The sequence below is a fragment of the Eublepharis macularius genome, chromosome 1, assembly GCF_028583425.1.
Source record: "Eublepharis macularius isolate TG4126 chromosome 1, MPM_Emac_v1.0, whole genome shotgun sequence".
NCBI classification, from domain to species: Eukaryota; Metazoa; Chordata; class Lepidosauria; order Squamata; family Eublepharidae; genus Eublepharis; species Eublepharis macularius.
The window spans coordinates 32,770,312-32,792,401 of NC_072790.1; the positions used below are offsets into that span (position 1 = coordinate 32,770,312).

A 22,090-nucleotide genomic window follows, 5' to 3' on the forward strand; every position below is an offset into this window, starting at 1 on the left:
TCATTGTGCATGAAAATGCCAATCATGGGTGACTCTGTTTGGTGCTCAGAATGGCTGACGGGCCTCACAGGCATGTATTTGTTCATCCACAAGTTCACTTCATTGCCCCTCTCCTTACTCCCCCTGGACAACGTTCAAAAATATCCTGGGAGAAAAGGAAACTGAAATCACAGAGTAGCCCCTTAGGCTTGCCAACTCTAGGCTGGGGAATTCCTGGAGATTTAGGGGTGGAGCCTGGGTAGGGAGCGCAATGGGAGTGTGATGCCATAGAGTCCACCCTCCAAAGCAGCCATTTTCTTTAGGGGAATATATCTCAGTAGTCTGGAAATATAATTCTGGGAGATCTCCAGGCCCCACCTGGAGCTTGGCAACCTTCACCTCCACAGACATTGCCGCACCATCAGGAACACAACTGGAACTGACCTAGTCCAAACTTGGAGGTACTTTAATTTGTACAGTTTACCTTTCCTTGGTCAACAAAGAGGATACTCTGTTTGGCATCTTGAGCTATTATAGAAATGCTCATGTCTAGATAGCCTGGCGGTGTAAGACTCAATAGGGTGTGTGCAGTTAAGATAACACACTCAGAATAGCAAGATCAGGGTCCAGTAGCACCTTAAAGACCAACATAACTTCGGAGTATAAGCTTTCGAGAGACAAAGCTCCGTCAGATATGATTCGGTCAGAATAGTCAGTTGAAATACAAGCAGGAAATGTAGCCAGCTGATTTACTTTCTGTGTTGAGACAAAATCGAATAAAAGCTGAGCCACTGTGTCCTGGTCCATACACCTGTGAAGGATTACCATTTCTTGCATGCTAGAATAGTGGGCTCCCCTAATGTCTTCATATTCAGAGTCCCCAATTCACACTGGATGTTTTCTGCTGAGGGCAGGGGTGGAGAGAACGGTTGTGCTCGTCATTCCATCAACGTGGAGCTGAAGTTCATTTCACAGAATCGAGCGGCCATTTACCCAAGGCAGGACTAACTGAGCCTGGAAACAAACATTAAGTGTGTAAACTGCACAGACAGAGCAAAGATCAGTCTGTGCTGCAGCCAGGAAAATAAATAGATGTGGACATGAGAGGGAAAGTTTGGACATCCGGTAGCTCATTGATATCAAAACTGGAAGCCCCACATTCATGGTGATATGGAAGAGCTGTTTGCATGCACATAAATCTCATTTACCAAAACATGCCCTACATCAGGGATGCAAAGAAGTGCCTGGCAAATGGCAGGAGGGCTGAGAGTGGCAGGGATATGGGGTGGATGCAACAGTGGATGCAGCATCATATCACTTCCAGTAAAAAAAAATGGAAGTGACACAGGTGAAGTGACAGCCATTCCTAGAGCTACCTTATGTTACTTCTGTTTTTTACAGGAAGCAATATGACACTATACATAACATTGTGGGTTTTTCCCCCTCTCGCTGCTGCAAAGGGAACAGGGCTTGGCAACCCTGCTCTACACCCACAAAAATGGTTCACCTGTGTCTTTTTGCAACGTTAGAAGCTGGGACAGACTAGACATTTCACTTACAGGGATAATTTCTGGTCTGTCAATGGGAGCCAGGAGCAAGCAGAGCCAAGCCAAAGTAGTCTGCAGGGCCTGCTGTGTTCAGACTTTACCAGTGGTGCCAACGATAGATAGTAGCTGAGCTGTTGACTCCTTCTGCACTGCCATTGGCCTGGTCTCAGTTTGAGTGGCCTCTGCAGCATGGCCGTGTAGCACCACAGAGGCACACAGCCTGACTTAGAAAACCAGTGATTCAAGTGTGGACTAGCACCTGGGAGACCCAGGTTCAAATCCCCACTCTATAGGGTGGCAAGGTTTCTATACTCTCTGGATGGGATGGGAGAACCCGGCAATTAGCAGCAGGTCAGTCCTCACACATGATCGAAGCACATATGCGCTCTCGGGGCCAACGTGACGATGCCACTTCTGGGAAGTGATGTCATCGTGCTGGTAGTGGGCGTACTCCTGCTCTTTGCCTGGGGCCAATTCAACCCACTGGGGGCCAAAATTGGCCTCTGCAAAGTGCGGTAGCATGCCCACCACCAGCGTGATGACATCACTTGAAGAAGTGACGTTGTTGCACCGTGCCAGGAGCATGCCCGGGAACTGCTTGCCTGAGTTGCCTGCCAATGGCCGGTGATCGCTGGGAGGTTTACCAACTCCCACTGGTTGCCAGTGATCAGCAGGCAATGGAGCAAACCCCTGGGAGAGTGCCTGCCGCTGGCAGGCAACTGGGAACCCTACCATTCTGCTGTGGAAGCATCCTTGGTGACCTTTGGCGAGTCACACACTCTCAGCCTACCTCACAGGACTGCTGTGAGGATAAATGAAAGAGCAGTGTCAGCTGATCTGGTTCCCCATTGGGGAGAAAGGCAAGGTATGTCAATCAATAAATAAAACAGGGGCTTCTACATCCTATTTTGTGTGGGTCGAGTTTGCTCGGCTGATACCGCCAGCAGGCAGGCTGTTTAAATGGCTGCCCCTTGAATAAATGATTTTTGTGAACTATCTCCATGGAGACATGGCCAGTTCTTCCATCTATGAAATATGCTGATGGATGTCTTGGTTCACCTTCAGTTGCCTAAAATCTAATACTGAAATCTTTTTGCAGCCTTCTGCATCAATCTGAAGAAGCTGCCCGTAGATTCCTTTCTTTGAGGTCTGAAATACGGTGTTCTTGAGGCTGTAGCATTTAGCAAAGCAGCCGTCCGGATTCCTTGGACTTTCTCAGATGCAGGAAACAGCTCCCCCCCACCCGCACTGAGCACACTTAAACTTGTCATAATAAACGTTTTTAAAAACTGGATTTGCTCTAGCCTCTGTTCCTGTTGTGCTGAGCCCTGGTTACCAAAATGCCAGATGAAATTATGATTGTAGGAGTTAATAAACAGTTTTACTTCCCTAAATTCAGTGGTAGTGACAACAAGCAAATGTTTATCTAGAACACTTCATTTCTGAATCGCCCCGTCAATGTTCCCGTCCAATGCAGCCTAAACAAAAAGAAACTTGGCGACAAAGAGGAGAGAGAGGACAGATACCGAGCTGCCAAAAATCAATGCTGTTATTGCTCACGTTGCAAAAACAGTGCCGCTAAATTTAGCACCACATAATTTGGAAGGGGAACGCTAATCAGGATGGGAGGCAGGATCCAGCACGGCAGTGTTTAGTGGAACAGCACGTGCCCAAATCCGCTGGCACTCTATGGGCATTGGGCAGACTATAAAAAGTCATGCAGAATCAACTTCATAAAGCCCTTTTCAATGTTGCAGCCCATTGGAAGAGTATTGCCCTCAGGGAATCAGTGCAATCCTAAGCAGAATTTCTCCAGTCTAAGCCCATTGAGATCCGTTTCTGTATTGTGTCACCAGCCTCTCTGATGCTCCTCTTGTGAAAGAGGATGCTCCTTTCCAAATTACTTGGTCTAGTATCCTCTTGCTTATAAATTTGGCTAATTATCACACATTGCAATAATCACCCTTGCAGGCTGCGATGTCACTAAAGGTTGGGATAGTTTGGCTTTTTCATACTTCTTCTGTTTTAATACCCCAGGTCTTCAGCGTACCTTCTATGCAAAGCGTGTCTCAATACAGGAAGGTTTTTGCATATGGTTTGCTTGTTCTTGCTCTGTACTTATGATAAACTAATGGTATTCCTATTCCCTTAGGGTTCTATTGGCTCACTGCTTAAAGACTGAAAGGGCAACGTGCCAACAGTGATTTCAACCACAAAAACATGAGTGCACCACTTGAACCAATCTGTCTGGTAGGTCTGCATGAACATCAAGAAGGTTGGTGTCCTCCGACTGGTCCGGAATCAATATCGCGCTCGGGTTTTATGCCTCTCATTGGCAAATTATATCATTGGACTCATATCAGCAAGTCCTCAAGGGAGGAAAGAAAATTACTTGCGTGGATGCAACATGATCTGAACTCTAATGCATAAAATGAGTTCATCAAATGAAACTTTGCTCCAGATTCTTTGCCCCCCGGAGGCTATGAGCAGCCTACCTCTTCGCAGCATTCTCTCCTCAGAGGCCTTTGCCAGGGGCTTCCTCTTATCCTTCAGTATTTAGTCCTTTCTATCCTGTCTATAAAAGGTGCTTTAAGTATAGGCAATTAACACAATATAATTCAGCATCTATATATATATATATATAAAGACCAATGTCCTGACTGAGTCATTAATGCCAAGCCCAAACTCCTGGACCTAGAAACATGGAATTTGAGGAGAACATTCCTTTCATGATGTAAATACCCACTAAGAAGGGATTTTAAGAAAGTCGCCCCTAAGGAGGTAAAAAGGGTTCAAATGTGTTTTCCCAAAGGGACATAGCTTTCCTGTGTGGCTGGCAGGCTGCTGCCTGCTTGCACCCCTGCCCACTGCCAGCTTGGCCACTCTTCCCTGATTGGGCCAGCCTTTCAAGGTCATTTGCATATGTGGGCTGATTGGGACTCACAACATTCCACACCAAAAAAGTTACATACCCATAAGTATTATTTGTTGTATATAATATAACAGATAAGTATTTGTTATATTATATTTGGTAGAATTGAAAACAAGTACTGTTAGGAAACTGACGTGTCATGTAGTGGCTATGGAAAGAATTCAAATTTTGCATCCTGTCCACTCGCCAGGTGGCCTTAAGGCAAGCTGCTCTCTCTCTCAGCCTCAGATCATCTGCAATATGGAAAGAATCACACAGGCCTACTTAAGTAGGGTTGTTATAAAGATTGCAACAAGTTTGGGTGAAGCATGTGAAAAATGCTATATAAGTTGCACGCAACTTACAACGGCTATTATCTATTTTACATAATACTAATGACTAGTGATTTTTGTTTTGTTTTTAAAGTTAGTGATAAAGCTTTAAAGTTAGCATTCTATCCATGTTTTATTAGGAATCTCTTTGAGCCAATGCTCCCCTCCCCCTAAAAAAGGTAGGTATGAGCCTTAACCTTCTGCCCTTTAGGACTTCTGCGTCCTGTTCTTCGTAAGCTTCCCTTATCAGGGTAGAACATGACTTGCAAGCTTTGCTGTCGTCATCAAGAGTTCTGAGCAGCTCTTTACAGAAATGATTTAGCATAGAATGTTTTAGCAGAACAAAGAACAGGACACAGAACGAAGAACCTGATACAGAAATTAAAATACTTTATTATAAGACTGGCCATTTCACTATAAACCGATAACTTCATGCATATGGGGTGCATTCTTCTATTAGGGGTCCCACAGTTCTGGTGAGTGTTTGATTCTTCTCCCGTCTGAAAGATTCAGCCCAGAGATCTTCTGTCAAAGCATACAACCTTCTATGGAGCAGGATCCTAAGAGTGGAATGGGAAGGGCCCCTCCTGTCTCTTCTCCCTTTAATCCCCTCCCGGGCATTTCTGATGATTGTGAAACCTTTCCGATGCTGGCATTAGAGATGATTCTTTGAGTGCCTAGATCATGGTCCAGAGTCCAGGCACAGGCACTTGTGGGCTCTGAGAAGCAATCCGGGCACTTATAGGATCATCTGTACGTGCCCGGGTGAAATCTCAGACTCAAACAGCTTACAAATAGTCCCTCGGAATGGGATCCAGTGAGCATTATAATGTGGCAGGGAACTCGTTTCCATTGCAAAAACCAATCGATTAGATTTCACAATCACCCCCACTTTCCAAAGTTTAAACTGTTTCAGGGTCAAACTAGATGAGGAAACTCAGAATTCTATGAAAGGAGCTCAAACTTTTTCGAATGGGACCGCAGCACCGGGGCAGAAGAAGGTATTCCTGCACAATTTCCCCCACCTGAAGTGTCTCCATGTTGCTGCTGTTTCCCTCACTAGGACACACATGCTAACTCTGACGAAAGACCTGGTCGTGGTCTGTTGGGACATTTCAGGTCTCAGGACAACTAAACTGTAATCCCCTTCCAAACAGTAATCCCCTCCACCTCCTATGAAAAATCTGTCTGCATGCTGTGTGTGTGGAATGCCCCTTCTCTTGCTTGGTTCGGCTATTATGTTGTTGCAATGCTTACAAAAATCCTGTTAAATAGGAGAGCAGCACTAGGAGGAGAGCGGCTTGTCTTAGGCCCCCTGCTGAGCTCCTGAGAGAGGAGAAAACTTCTTGATTCACAGGAGATACTTGTGTGGTGTGTACTTTTGGTCACCCTTTCTGATAAGATCGCACCGACTGCAGGGAAACATTTCCATCTCGCTAATCCTTGATTGCATTTCCATTCTTCACACACACAGCTTGCCAAACATATTATTTTATCCTGCCAGGGGCTCCCGAGCAGGCTGGCTCATTAACTTCCTGGGAAAGTTCCCTGTGGGCCACTGCCTAGAAAGAAAAGGGGCTGCTTAGCTCAGACACAGGGCATTGTGTTGTGCGGGCAAGCAGATGCCCTTTGTCATCATCACCCGGACCATTTGAACTTCCCAATCTGTTTGGCAACCACACTTCCTTATTTTATAGCTTCTGTGGTTCGCTATACACAGTGGGGGCTGCAATTGGTAGTCTGGGGGCACCGCTTGGTCAGTTTTTTGGGACAAACTTGCACTGTGAGTGTGTGCACATATGTGCATGTGTCTGTCAAGGCAAAGCTATTTAGCAAGCCCATTGTGATGTTCAGCTGGAAAATGATAACAACAACAACAACAACAATAACAACAACATTAAATTTATATACCGCCCTTCAGGACAACTTAACACCCACTTAGAGCGGTTTACAAAGTATGTTATTATTATCCCCACAACAATCACCCTGTGAGGTGGATGGGGCTGAGAGAGCTCTGAGAGAGCTGTGACTGACCCAAGGTCACTCAGCTGGCTTCAAGCGGAGGAATCAAACCTTGTTCTCCAGATTAGAGTCCCACTGCTCTTAACCACTACACCAAACTCGTTCTCAGATCTGGAGATCTGAGAGCTAAGAAAATAAAGATCTGGAGAGCTCAAGAAAACTTTGACCCTCTTTATTGCATTAAAAGCAGTTATCTCCCTTGATACATATCACATTAGCTAACTTTTTGGTCATATGGAAAAATACCACAGAATTGTCAGCCCTTCTAAACCGAACAAGGACTCCCTTACAAAGTTTAAGAGACGGGTACATGTAGGGTGAGGCCGAATGGCTGTTTAAAGGTTAACTCAGATCGTTCTCTCCCGGTGCTACTCATTTTGCACCAGATTACATTAGTCTTTTTTCTGAGGAAACCTGAGTCTCTCGCCTTGCCCAGCATTGCGTGGATAAAGTTGAAATCAGCAGTTCTGAAGTTTAAAGCATGACTCAGTTCCTGGTTTCCAGTTCCTGGGCTGCGCGAACAGCTCAGCACCCAAAAATGCACCTCCACATTAAATCCATTCTAAAAGAGTTCCTGGAAAAAATGTTTTCTGCTGAGCTTCATTTTAAAAGACCCTGGTTTGATTTCTTTTCCATTCATTTCAGTTATATACATTCATTTACTTTGAATTAGTTCATTCCTTTTCATTTTTGTTTCTCCTCAAGATGCGGCCAATCTGCTTCTGCCTCCACGTGACTTTTGAAGGTGTTCTAACATCCCCTCAGGGCATCAGACTTGTCAGGTTTCAGAGGTCCAGGGCGAAGGGCACCTACTTTGGATGCAGTTTTTAAAAATGTGTACATCCTGTTGCTTTTGTGTTGGTTTCAATGAGAACATTCCAGTCTGACAAGTAAACGGCTCATGCTCTTCCCCCACCTGGTAATAATTTTTCTAAGTCAACATGCTGTTCCACCCAATGTAGCTAACACAAAATGCATCCACCGCATTTTAAAACAATGGGAAATGGTGGGGAAAGAACTGGAAAATGAAATAGATTACAGGTGAACGTTGGCAAACATCAAGCACTCATTTCCAAGAAGGCCCGTCAGACCCTTTCAAGATGTGACCAGATTGACCATTTTCACTTGAATTGAGCCTCTCTTCATGTATTATCAGAGGCAGTGGAACAGTTGTGTGTAAAATAAGTCGAAATTGGGTCAAGAAAGAGGTTTACTAAAAGGGTGGCAGGTTTACCTGGATATTGAACAAGGAGCATCATCTAAGTTTTTAAGAGTCAGTTTGGTGTAATGGTTAAGAGCGGCAGGACTCTAATCTGGAGAGGCAGTTTAATTCCCACTCCTCCGCTTGAAGCCAGCTGGGTGACCTTGGGTCACTCTCAGCTCTTGCAGAGCTCTCTCAGCCCCACCCACCTCACAGGGTGATTGTCATGAGGATAATAATAACAACACACTTTGTAAATCGCTCTGAGTGGGCATTAAGTTATCCCGAAGGGTGATATATAAATCAAATGTTGTTGTTGTTGTTAAAGATTTGACCAGTGCCATATACATTGAGGGAATTAGTGGACAGGGAACTAGCTGCTTTGCAAACAGGTGTGTGTATCTAAGCAAGATGGCATAGTTTGAATTTGTGGGGATTATAAACTTACAGTAAATTCAGAGCTGGCTGTGGGACAACATTCAGTTCCAAAAACCCAACACTGGTTTTCTCAGCTGGACTTTTCATAGGTCTATCAACAGGTAGCTATAGAGCCTTCATCTCACAAATTTAACTATCAAGGTGCAGAGAGACTTGTTTCAATAGAATCGTTGACTGTATGGCAAAGCCCCAGCCATTCCCCAGTGATTTATGAATCTGTAGCTACAAAGTATACCTAGTGTTATCTGCTGCTTGGATTATTTCTGAGCAACAGGCAAACATGTGCCAACACCTTTGAAGAATTTGGAAGCAGTTTTCCAGAGGCTACATTCTGCAGGGATGAAATGTAAGAGACAAAAATGTTTCTTTATTTCACGACCAGATTAAATATTTAGGCCACCAAGGTAGAATCTCCCTGCAGAGAGAAAAGGTTTAGGCAATCATAAATGAACCTACCCCTGCAAACATTTCAGAATTGCATTCATTTTTAGCTACGTCGACCTACTATGCACAGTTCATTGCTGGTCACTTTACAATGCTGAAAACACTTTATGAACTGTTGAACCAGGGGTGGCCTGGATCTTATGTCCAGCTTGTTCACAGGGTGACCAAATTTCGTATCTCTATGGTCATTTTTTCACACTCATCACTGATCATAAGCCATTGATTCCCATCTGGCGAAGAGAACTGTGATTCTTGAAAGCTTATGCTACAATAAAGTTGGCTAGTCTTAAAGGTGCTACTGGACTCTTTTTGATTTTGCTACTACAGACTAACACGGCTAACTCCTCTGCATCTGATTCCCATCTGGGGACCCAAAGGGTCAGAGAACCCTCACCGCTCACACTTGGGGGAAACAGCAAAGATCCTACTGCATAGACAGGCAGTGAGCTTGGAGATTGCCCTCACCAGAATGCCTGTCTTCAGTCTGCTTTCATGGGACAGACATAGGAGGAGGCAATTAGGAAGCTCAACCATGTCATTACAGAAGAGCTACTGTCTACTTTCCCATCGCTAACTGTAATCAATGTAGACATCTCTGGAACATGGTGTTGCAGCAACTGAGCAATTAGATCTTGAAGGGGGAAGCCCAGGTTCATATTTCTGATCCACTATTGGGCTAACTCTCCAGCCTCCACCCCACTTTTATGTTGTAAAAACCCTGATCATATTTTCCCAGGCCCTAACATACAAGGTCTTGTAAAACAATGACAGTGTTATCTCTTGTACCAGCTGTTAAATATTAAACAATCACCAAGCATTTGCCCTGCAATAGTCATGGGGGGGGAGGTTAACATCTTTTTTTCATGTCATAATTTTGTAAAATTCTGTAATGCTGAAGTGCAGACTCTGTCCCCGGAACCTTGCTGTTTGAGGGAAGCACAGGCTGAGCATTTTTTTACAGGGGATTTGAATTATCAGCTTTAGAGCCATTAAAACAAAATACAAAATCCCACTTGAAACGCAAAAAGGATTTTAAGTTAACATGAAAGCAAAGATAACAATGTTTGCTTAAGACATGGTCTCACAACATGAAATTCCGGCCTGACAGTGCAGGGAACAGGCATCTGGTTTTCCGTTTAATAAGAGGAGGTGAAATTGGCAAAGGATTCTTGCCACAGTTTAGCATGCATACCAAAACCACAATCCTAAATTCTTTGACACCTTCAAAAGATTCACAGTAGCAGAATTGGTTCTGTTGCATTTTTGTCCAGCTTCCTCAGCTGCTTTTCAGATTTGTAGTTTCAGACTTCCCTTTAGTTTTCTTTTTTTTAAACCTGCACTTTTTACAAAATACTATGAGGGAATCAGGAATTAACAACTACCTTGCTGCCATGTGAAATTATTCTAGAACTTTGTGCCAAACGAGACAGAGTTAAACACATGGAACAAGACTTTCGGTCATGCATTGCCTATTGGATTCAATAGAACTGGATTTGAAACAATCCTTTTGAATATTATTTTGAACATGTATTCCTTTTTTTAAAAAAGGTCCCAAACTGAGTTACAAAACATAATAGATCAGTAATACAATTTACAGTTTAAACAAGAATAAAACTTTCACACAGTAAATCATCATCAGCCAGCCAAGCATATCTAATCATCAAAGGTCAGAACAAATAGAAAAGTTTCCAAACTTCCTTAAAAGCATCAAGATCCTGGATTGCAGGACACAAATCTGTTTAGGCAACAGGTTCCATGACCACAACATAAGAACAAAATATCTTGAACCCTGCTGGCCTGAAAAATCTGCTTCCCACCTGCTATCTTTTTTAATGAAAAATTCTGGAAAGCTCAAAAGCTTGCACAACCCTTTGTGTCAATTTGGATGGTCCTAATGAAAAGTGTTACACAGATTTTGTTTGGGATTTTGCATGGATCAATATAGCTATTTACAACTTTTTCCACAGCACAGGATGGCCATGTGGAAATTGCCTCCAGCCTGATGTTAAATGGAACCACTAGCAGATGATCTTTGTGAGAAAGGGCTCCCTCCGATATTTTACACCAGTTCTGCTGTGAGGACCTCTAAAGAGATTCATCAGTAATATAGCAACCCATACATAAGGAACTAGTGTCTCGTATCTGAAGCTGTTAGAGATTTCTGAACTGGCTTCAAGGGTTACCCTGTGCAGAATGCATTACTTAACCAGTAGAATGATACTATAATGTGCTGAGAATTCCTTTGAGAAAGGAGGTACGAGAGATAAAGATAAACATTATCAGGCCTTTTTTTCAGCTGGAACGCGGTGGAACGGAGTTCCGGAACCTCTTGAAAATGGTCACATGGCCAGTGCCCCCCCCCGATCTCCAGACAGAGGGGAGTTGAGATTGCACTCCGCACCACAGCGCAGAGGGCAATCTAAACTCCCCTCTGTCTGGAGATCAGGGGGCGGGGCCACCAGCCATGTGACCAATTTCTCCAAGGGCGACCCACTGAGTTCCACCACCTCTTTTCCAAGAAAAAAAGCCCTGAACATTATAATTTTTCTCATGAAAAGCCAGACTGGGTCCTTTAGAGACTACAGAGCTGGGGGTAGGATATTTTCTTCAGTGGTCCCCAACCTTTTGATATGGTGACCCAAGAGTTCAAATTAACTTTGTATGGTGACCCATCCAGGGCTGGTCCAAGGTAGTGAGGCACTGCAGAGGGTTGGACAAGAGCCTAGGCTGCTGAAGGAGCAGTGCCAAGACACAGTCTACGCTTGCACGCACCTCTTTCTCTCCTCTTACTTTCACATGCACTGAACCGCTCCCACCTTCTTCCCAGCCTCCCCTCCCCTTCTACCTATTATTGTAAAGTTACTAGTTGCCAGGCAGCTTTTCCCCATTCATTATTAGTGCAAAGGAGGAGGGGGAGGCAAAATGTGAAAAGCTGGAAAGGGAGAAAGAAAAGGGTACAAAGGACAGGAGTTGCCATTAGAGAGGGCTGGCCTGCAACCCACTTTCCGAGGCTTCGTGACCCACTTTGGGATCCGACCCAAAGGTCTGTATCAGTGGTCTGGTCTGTATCAGTGTAAAGGTATCCCTGACCTGGTTGACCTTGGAAGCTAAACAGGGTCAGCTCAGGTTAGTACGTGGATGTGAGTCCAACAAGGAAATCTAAGTTCACTACGCAAAGGCAGACAATGAGCAGAACCACAAGTGACAAAAGGCACAGATTGGACACTTGTCAGCTTCCCTCAAGTTTTGATGGGAAATGTAGGCATCCTGGTCTTGCAGCTTGACTCTCTGACTGCTGTCCAATGGACTTTTCAACTGTCACTTGTCCAACATTCCGCCAAGCTGCCTACATTTCCCATCAAAACCTGAGGGAAGCTGACAAGTGTCCAATCTGTGCCTTTTGTCACTTGTGGTTCTGCTCAATGGCACACCACCTCTGTTCACCTCTTGCCTTGAAAACTCTGGCCGTTTCCACACGGCTTACCTGTGCTTGTAACGTCCCTGTACATCACGCAAAAAACGTGGAAGATCGCGTTTTCTCGCGTGAGATTTGCGCGATGTCACGTGACATCGCGCAAATCTTGCGTGAGGAAATGCAATCTTCTGCGGTTTTTGCGCCATCTACCGAAACGTTATGAGCACAAATAAGCCGTGTGGAAACGGCCCCTATGGGGGTCACCCTAACTTGGCTATAACTTGATGACACTCTCCACCACAAATAAGAGCATGTGTATCAAGACTAGAATTAAACCCTGGTTTTGTTTGTGCGAGCGGAACACTGAAAAAGGGCACTGCAGAGTCCTTTGAGAGAGGAGCCGCATACATGTGTAAAGATAACATTAAAGATGAGCTGCTTCTAAAATCCTTCAGCCTTTAGGCTAGCATGTGAAACTGAGCTAGTTCCCAAGAGCAGCACACAGCGCTTCAGCTTGTGAAATTGGAGCTTCTGGAACTCAAAAGCTTTCAGCAAGCAAAGATCCGTCTTATTAATTGCCGTTACCTAATAGTGAGGTAAAGCAAATGAGCTCCAGGGCATCTCCACCCACCATCCGTTTGCCTTGACTTGTCCAATGGCTGCCGTTAACTACGGCAAAAGGGCAGGTTATGTTCTAGGAATCTCTCCCTGCAAGGGATTGAGGTGGAGTAATCTGTAGGCACTGAAATGCGGGTGAGAGTAAGGGCTCCCCACAAAGCTAATTAAGTACAGAGGCCTCGTGCCCCTCCTTTTCCCAACTACACTATGAGTAGCAACTACTTCAGGGATTTCCCCCAACTGGAGATGTAGAGATAGAGCTGATACAGTAAGATGGGAAGGGCTCCTTGAAGCGGCGCCTTTCTGCAAATATTTCAGGTCCAGCTCAGACTCTTCCTATAGTTTGAATGTGTACGCTTTCACTCTTTCCACCAAACATAAGGCCTACCAACTGATAGGATGGAAATTCCTGGGTTTCCACGGCAACAAAATATTGAGCACAGTCCAGTGTTCGCTTATGGGAAGGGGAGGGGGCGTTCTTTTGATTTCAATGGCCCTGAAGCACACCTACCTGTAACAGATTAAACTGGCGCTTAATTAGTATAAAATAGGTGCGGAAGCTTGTCTGTCTAGACTCCGGCCTTTAATTCCAGTGCCTCTTTCCTCAACTGGAGACACATCCAGTCTTTGCTTAAGCTGCAGTGTTGGCAGTGGAAACAAAGGCCGAGGGAAATTTGATGGCACCAATTAAATTCCTAGACTTGATATGCTGACTTGACATGCTGTTGAAGGTGTGACTTTGTAGGAGGGTCACAACCAGTCAATTTTTAGTGTTCGTGAGTGACAATAGACTCAATCAATAATCTTTTCTCCTTTTTTTAATACTCCCATTTCCTTCAGGGGACAGTACACAAAAGTTAGTCAGTTTTAATGGTCCCTATGGATTAGCTTTGACTCTGGGGTCTCAGATAGAACGATCCCATTCCAATAACACTGTTTACATTTTTATTTTCCTTGTTCCTTGCTTCTGAACTTTGAGAGGATGTGTGTTTTAAGAGCCTTTTGTGGACTGGAAGTTCTCTTACGCCTGGGTGTTCCATCTGTAACTGCAGAGAACCGCCAAACTATAAATAGTAACAAGATGGAGAAGCCACATTCCACCTTATTACACTCTTGCCGTTCAGAGCCCATCTTCAAGCACCATCTATTTCTAGACATGACAGAGCACAGCTTTCACAGACAAGCCACAACTCTGTTTTCCTGCAAGTGTGGCTTTTATTGAGGTGTGTGTCAAAATGCCTGTGGCTCCAGCATTCGACCGCCTAAGCTGTGTGAGACAAACAGTTTAAGCACAGATATGCCAAACGGTTCTAGGTGCTATGAAGAAATGCCTGTTGCTGTTTTCACTTGGATCATACAAGTAGTAAGCCATTTGTTTCAAGAGACATGTGCAAGTACAGAGATTCTCCCTTAGAGGATGGAACAGTCTGTTGCAGGGTCCAAGTTTTTGGAGGCTGCAGGCACCTTTGGAATTTGAGAGGGGTGGTGAGTGCCACACCAAAATGGCTGCCACATGAGGTGAAGCCAAACCCAAAATGGCCGCTGCAGGAGGCAGAGCCAAACGCAATACACCCTTCTTCACTTTACAAAAGAATTGCAGCGAGGGGGGGGGAGAAACAAAGGGAAGCCCAAGGAAAGGAAAGGGGGGAAAGAACAGGAAATAAAAAGAAAAGCCTGAAGGGGGGATGGAACCACAAGCTTGGATTAGTCCAGAAGCTCCAGAGGCTGCGGCTATTGCATCAATGTCATTTGAATGAGGGCAGTCAGTAACAAGCTCTGCCTTATGAAGACCCTACCCATTTTATGAAAAGTAATAATAATAATAATAACAACATTCGGTTTATATACCGCCCTTCAGGATGACTTAACACACACTCAGAGCGGTTTACAAAGTATGTTATTATTATCCTCACAACAAAACACCCTGTGAGGGGGGTGGGGCTGAGAGATCTCCGGAGAGCTGTGACTGACCCAAGGTCACCCAGCTAGCTTCAAGTAGAGGAGTGAGGAATCAAACCCGGTTCTCCAGATCAGAGTCCCGTGCTCTTAATAGACATGGGCACGAACCCAAAAAATTTAACGACTCTGTAGTTCGTGGTTCGGTGCTGATAACGATCCTGAGGTCACGAACTGCAACAAACATTTCCCGTTGCCGAACCGGTTCGAGGTTCGTGGGCATCAGAACGGCCTCCGTTGGTATTAGAGAGCCCATATTCCCAGGGAGTGTTTAACAAGCTCTCCTCTAGCCATTACCCAAGTTTGGTCAAGATTGCAATAGGGATCCAAGCTTCAATTAAACTCTCTGTCTCTCCCCATCAAAGGCTAGCAAGTAGCAACAGCTCTGTCACACTCCACTGCTCGCTGAAAGTGAAACCCAGCCTGGGAGCCCACGGCTATTTATAAGCACAGGTCCCACTGAGCAATGCAGGAGGTCCGTGTTTGGCCGTCAGAGCTGCCTATCAGGGTTTGCAAGGATGAGATTGGAGTGCCCATGGCTACAGAACACCCCCTTCCCCCTCCCTCCCCTGGGTGTCTTCTCCCAACTTTGCAGCTCCGCTTTGCCGATCAAGGTAAGCTGGGCTTCCATTCGGGTTTCCAGGGTGACAGAAGGAGCGCAGACAGAGTTCAGGCATTCCCCCGGCTCCGTTGCCAGGGGAATTGATTGCTGGTGCCTGTCTGGCTTCCCGAACTGCGGCTGAACACACCAAACCAGTCTTCTTCCGAACACTGGTTCATTGGACGAGGACAATCACGAACCACCAATTTTGTGGGTTTTTGAAGTTCATAATGCGGTTCATGCCCATCTCTAGCTCTTAACCACTACACCAAACTGTCTCTTTTATGAAAAGTACTGGTGGGTGCCATGGCGCCCACAGACACCATGTTGGGGGGCCCTGATTGACTACACATATTTTGGTATACACACTGAAGGGAAGGCAAGAGGGCAGAAGGCAAGGCAAGAGGGCAGAAGCAGAGAAACCACTGCCAGTATCTTTCTGCCGGTGCAAACCAAACTAATGTCCGATTCCTGTTGCAGATATCCAAAGGTTTGGGATCACTTACCAGAATGGATGCAGTGGGCACCTTGACTTGCCATCCTCAGGAAGGTGGGCAAGGCTGTTCCCTTTCAGAGGGCATTTGGTGGAAGGTAAACTGTTAGCTGTGTGCTGGTTTTTAAACTGTTTTCATTGTTGGTTTTTAATTTGTTGGAATGTCCAGCAGCTTCTACTGTTTTTGTTAGCAGCCTCAAGTCTGCAGAGAAAGGGCCATTGTTATGTATTTTTAACAAATAAATAAAAAATTGGTGCCAAGGTGGACAGATTGTTCATACTAGAGTACTGTTGATTAAGGTAATAAGAATCCGTTTCGGTAATGGAAGAGGCTTGTTTCTTTCTGTGGCTGCCTTTATTGCCAGTGAAAGATTACACTGAAGTTCACCTGATACTAACCTGTCTTCTGCTGCCTCTGAAGCTTGTTGGAAATGAGTTTGGGGGGGTCATGTGACTAGCAGCGAGAAGCTGGTTCTCGTTGCCCAGCTGGAGAAGTCAGGCCAACAAAATGCAGTCTTGACTGCAACACCTCCTTCCAAAGTTTCTTCATGTTTGCTTAAGATACCAACAAGAGTTAGGTCTCCATTAGCTCTGTTTGCATGCAAGGTGGAGTCAGGGGACAAAACTGAGGCCACCCTGAAAGATCTTGCTACTTAACAGTATGAAAGAATTACACAAGTAGGATACTGAGAGCTCTTCTACACATTACAAACTTCTTCCCTGGAAGGAGGATCTAGCTGTTAACTTCCTAGAAGCATACAACCTGCCCATCAACCACCCCTCTGCATGCGAGTATACTGCTGCACGCTAACAAGAGAAAGCAATGAAGCTTCCCAGCATGCAACTGCCTGTGCCAAAACCACATTATCTTCACCCTGACTGAATGCTTCTTCTTGCACAGAAGTCCATGACAATAACAACAACTGTACTTATATACTGCTCTTCGAAACAGTTTAGTGCCCCACTCAGACCAGCGAACAAAGTCAGTGTATTACTATCCCAATACAGTTTGGGAGCTGGGGCTGAAAGGAGTGGCTTAACCAAGCCACTTGCTGAACTCATGGCAGTAGTGCAATTCGAACCAGCAGAGAGCCGATTTGCAACCCAACCACTTAACCACTATGCTACAGCAGCTGTCTGTGCAGGAATTCTGTAAAGGGCGAAGTCTCTCAAAAGGAGCTCCTAAAAAGACCATAAACCTTTTCAGCAGTGATATTCATAAAGCTGAAGCAGTGCACCAGCCCTTCACTCCTGAACTTTGACGGGAAGATTATAATGTTTAAGATTCCTCCCCCAAATTCTTTGTTGCATAAATAACTTCACAAACTTATGCCTGTATGTGAAGGAGGAGGGGAAAAAGAGAAAGATTGAAGGGCTAAAAGCACAGCGTGAAATGAAAACGCAACACTCGGTTTGCTTGAATTGAATACTTTTAATTGGCGCATTGTGGAAAGAAACATCTTGAAATGTGATAGGCATCTGGAAACATCTGGTAAAAATCTTCAAATCATTTGAAGAAGACAAAATACCTGGGAGTGGGTCACTCATAAAGCTTTGATGGAAACACTTTAGCCACCCTTTTTTGCCAGTTCTCCCTTTGACTGAATAATACATTAAGGAAGAAGCTGGTCAGAATTGCTTTTGGGTGAGTAAAGATGGTAGGTTGCTCTTCTGCACCAAGAAAAATTGGTGCTACAAAGGAATCCACAGCCATGGATTTGATATTCAACCTTGTCTTTACGTATCTGTTACTGAAAATGTAATCTTAAACATTAAGCACATGTACATACCCTAACAGGCAAGGGATATGCTTAAATGCTTTGCTGTAGGCGAAACAGAGAGTTACTACGTGGGTCCCAGAAAGTATGAGAAATCTTCCAGTGTTGCACAGAATTTTTATCAAGCAAAAATAATGGGGTATATAAGTGTCATCGATCCACATCCCTTCAATTTTGCCTGATTAAGAGTTCTGTGTCACTCAAAAGCTCACAAATTTCCAGGCCATCTGAAGTTGGTCTAAGAGAGAGACAGGCATATTTAATACCTTATATTGCTGGACGGGGCTTGTGAGAACCTCCCCTCCACTCACGTAGCACCTATGCAACTTGGCCTCCGGCAGCATTTGTTTCTAATGCTTGCAAGAAACCAGTTTGTGTTGATTTTTTTAAAAATCCAGACAGACACTCGCTTTATGGTATGATGGAGTTTGATCCCGACCGTATTTTCTCGCTCCTTAACAGTGTTTAAAAAAATTACAGCATTTGGCTTAAAACAGTGTGTCAAAATAAATACATTCTCTCTCAGTCATGGGGTAACAAATGTGCTGGAGAGAGTTGGGTGGAACAAACAATAAAAAAAAAAAGAACACACAATCCTACGGGACCAGCCCAGTCACTGAACTCGTCTCTCCACTCATGTACACAGAAATCTTTAAGCTTCGGCACGTGAATACTTTCAGTTGCAGGCTACTGTCATCTTTTTATCTGGCAGGGCTCTTGTGCCTTTAACAACTAGAGAACAGGCAAATATTCAGCAGGTAAAGCTTTTCCTGACCCCTCTCCCCCAATACAGCAATGGGAAAAAAATTACTTTCTGAGTATTTGCTATTGCAGAGCTATTTATTGGCACAGGGAAACTGCCGGAAAAAAGTTGGCGTCTCTTACTGGATATCGATTTCCATAAAAATTCACTGGGAGAACTCATTGCTGAATGGGAAAATCAGTTGTGTGTGTGTGGGGGGGGGGGTTGGTTTCTTCCTCTCCTTCTCCTTGTATCAAATTAATCTTATTCTGTTGCTACTTTTGAAACATCCTTAAGTAGGAAGTTGGTTTTCCAGGCTCCAGAAATTAAGAGTCGCAGATGCAACACTTCCGTGGCAGGCACATGCTTCCTCCTTTAAATTAACTTTCATTTACAGAGACTGTAACAATTGTTGGAGAAAAGGTTATTTCCTACTGAAACGCAATCCATACTGTCATTGGCTGTGTAGCCTGATCAGTAAGTATAGTCGTTCAGACCACAAACTCAATGAAGTGCACTCTTAGGAATAAGTGCGCATAGGGCTTCATCCTTACAACCTGATCCTATACATGCTTATTCAGAACTACATCCTACTGAATTTAATTTGGCTTGCTTCCAAGCAAGGATCCTGCATACAGGATTTCTGCTGAGGATGCCAGCTTTCTCCAACACTTCCAAAATCAAGTTTTGCAATGGTGGATTACATCTTCAGAGAGGTAGCCATATTAGTCTATTGAAGCAAAATAAATCAGCAGACCAGTGGCAACTTAAAGACTAACCACATCTATTCCAGCCTCCCTCCTTTCCCATTTTGTAACTTTTCTTATAAAAATGTGGAGAACTATTTCCCCTTCGCATCATCTGAAGGAGAGAGCTCTCACTCGTGAAAACTCATGGAATAAATGTTTTTGGCTTTTAAGGTTCCACTGGGCTGCTGGATTACAGCTCCCTTTTTCTTTACCCTCAGCTGCCACAGCTCTGAACCACAGATTCAAAAGAACATGATTTGGGGGTGGGGGGGGGAGAGAAGGCAGTGAAATACTTGATAGTTTGGAGAAGCAGCAATTTGCACCCAACTATTTTTCACTTGACTCAGAATCTTTCTGTATACTCACCAGCTCAGCTGAATTTTACCTCCCCCCACACCCCACCGTGGTTTTCATTTTTGCTCCTCTAGCTCACGAAAGCAACCAGGACAGGATATGAGTAAGAAACTGAAATGCAGCTCTACCTCTTTCAATCCGATGTGTGTGTGTGTTGGGGGGGGGGGGGGAGACGACACCATGTTTGATGTTTCACTGAGTAGGTATAAGACGATTTTCCTGGTTATTGCTACAGTGTGAGGACTTGCCAAGAAGAGAGAAGAAGATCTCCCTGCAGAATGCTTAGAATGAAGCACCAGGCAGCAGCTGGCTTCCCACCAAACCAGCCGCTCACATCACACACAATTAAGATACAGAATTCTCTTTCCGTCTAGGAATTCATGGGTGCCATATACAGGATGCCCATCTGCCTTCCAAAGGAAAACTCCCCCCCCCCCGCCTTCTGGCACCATTGGTGGGAGGGGCGATCTCCACGTCCCACTGAAATGAAAGGGGAGGCTTCCTTCCGAGCACACGAACCACTGCGTCCCCCCATTCACCGCTTCCAGGCGTTTTGCTGATTGGCTGGCCCCTAAACGCCTGGGAGATCTTGGACGCCCGCCTTCGTAGGAAACCCTTTCTCCATCTTCCAACAAAGAGCCATAAGCCAAGCAACGTCTTTTATGTATCAGGACCCCCCACCCACCCCCACAGCATCTATTTCCTCCATCCCACTCAAGCAATATTTTTCAAGTCTGGCTCTTCATGCACACGTGGCCTCGGTACCCAGATGGGAGCGCAAACCTTTCTCCAGCGGCAACAGAGTCCGGCCCTGTTATGACAATCCCGGTTTTTCGCCTCCCATTTCTGTTTCAAAGGAAATCTTCCAGAGGGATGGGGAAGGGAAAGAAGCAATAAGGTGTATCGTTCCACTGCAGCTGCAGCAGCCGGGAGAAACAGCCCACCCCTGCCCTGCTTCTAGCCCTGCTAGAAAGAACACGATTGTCCAGGGGAGGTTTTCTCCTCTGGCTCAGTGACTGGGGGGCTCATCTGCCCTGCCTCCCAAGCACCAGCCAGCACAATATGCCCCCGTCTGCTGTGGGATGCCGCAGAGAGGAGCAGGAGGGGAGTCCAGGGGCACCTTAGAGACCAACCAGCTTTTCAGGGTAGAAGCTTTCAAAGGCTAGTTCAGACCAGCCCGATCTCGGAAGCTAAGCAGGGTCCGCCTCCGTTAGCACTTGGATGGGAGGCCGCCAAGCAGGGCCGGGGTGGCGATGCAGCGGCAGGCAATGGCGAACCACCAGCAGGGGGGGTGTCGCCGTGAGTCGGCTATGACTTGACGGCACTTCCCGCCCCCCCCCCCCAGCTGCGGAGAGTCGGGAGGTCGGAGCAGCGTCCGGGGCAGTCCGGGCCGGCCTACCGCTTCTTCTTTTGCTTGAGGCTCTTCCTGCGCTTGAGGATCATCTCGTAGAGGCGGTCCATGCCCTCGGTGAGGCCCTCGCCGATGATGGCGCAGGCCGGCTGGACGTGGTAGGCGGTGGCCGGGCTGAGCTCGTGGAGGGCCAGCTGCTTCTCGATGTCGGCCACCGGCAGGGAGCGGGGCAGGTCCTGCTTGTTGGCGATGACCAGCAGGGGCGTGCCCTGGTTCTCGGCGAACTTGGTGACTTTGTGCAGCTCCGTCTTGGCCTCCTCCAGGCGGTCCACGTCCACCGAGTCCACCACGTAGATGATGCCGTCGGTGCAGCGGCTGTAGGACTTCCAGAGCGGGCGCAGCTTCTCCTGGCCGCCCACGTCCCAGAAGTGGCAGCTGATGCCCTTGGCCGAGCCGTTGCTCAGCCGGATCTTCTCCGTGTTGAAGCCGATGGTGGGCACCGTGTTGACGAACTCGTTGAACTTGAGCCGGTACAGCACCGTCGTCTTGCCGGCCGAGTCCAAGCCCAGCATGACGATGTGCAGCGACTGGAAGGCCGAGATGTTGGACGAGATGTTCCCCATGGCGCCAAGGGGGCCCGGCCCCGACCCGGCGATCAGCACGCCCGGAAGCCGCCGCCAGCCATGCCGGCGCGATGCGCCGCGCCGCTCCGCGCCGCCGGAGAGGAGCGGGAGAGCCGCGCGCAACGCCCTCCCCGGGCTGCGGACAAAGCCGGCTCGGCTCGGCGCGCCCCTCCCTGGCTCAGCTGCCTCCAGCGGCGGCGGGCCCGGCCTGCAGCCGCCCCCCCTGCATCGCCCGGCCCGGCAGCCCGGCTCGCACCTCGCCCGCCAGCGACTGCGGCTCAATCCATCAAGGGCCGCCTGGCCTCCCCTCCTCCGTGCGCGCCGCCGCTCGCCAAGGGAGGAGCCTGGCCGGGCCCCGCGCGCTCCCAGGGCCGGCCCCCTTCCGCCGCGCCCGCCTGGAGAGGTCGGCCTGGAGCGGCCCGCCGGTCTGCGCGCCCCAGCCCCGCGCGGCCGAAAGCGACGGGCTGCAGGGGATGCCCGCTGGAAACAATTGCCGCGCTCAGAGCGCCAAACGGCTCGACTGGCGAAGTGCCGCA

General features: G+C 46.6%; 1 protein-coding gene across 1 annotated transcript; it reads right to left on the minus strand.

Moving 5' to 3' along the window:
- Positions 1-17,375: 17,375 nt before the first annotated feature.
- Positions 17,376-21,832, minus strand: ARL4C (ADP ribosylation factor like GTPase 4C). The gene has a single exon (XM_054986289.1). It carries the CDS (start codon positions 21,552-21,554, stop codon positions 20,976-20,978), a length of 579 nt encoding a protein of 192 aa, XP_054842264.1. The 5' UTR covers positions 21,555-21,832; the 3' UTR covers positions 17,376-20,975.
- Between the last annotated feature and the right edge of the window lie 258 nt (positions 21,833-22,090).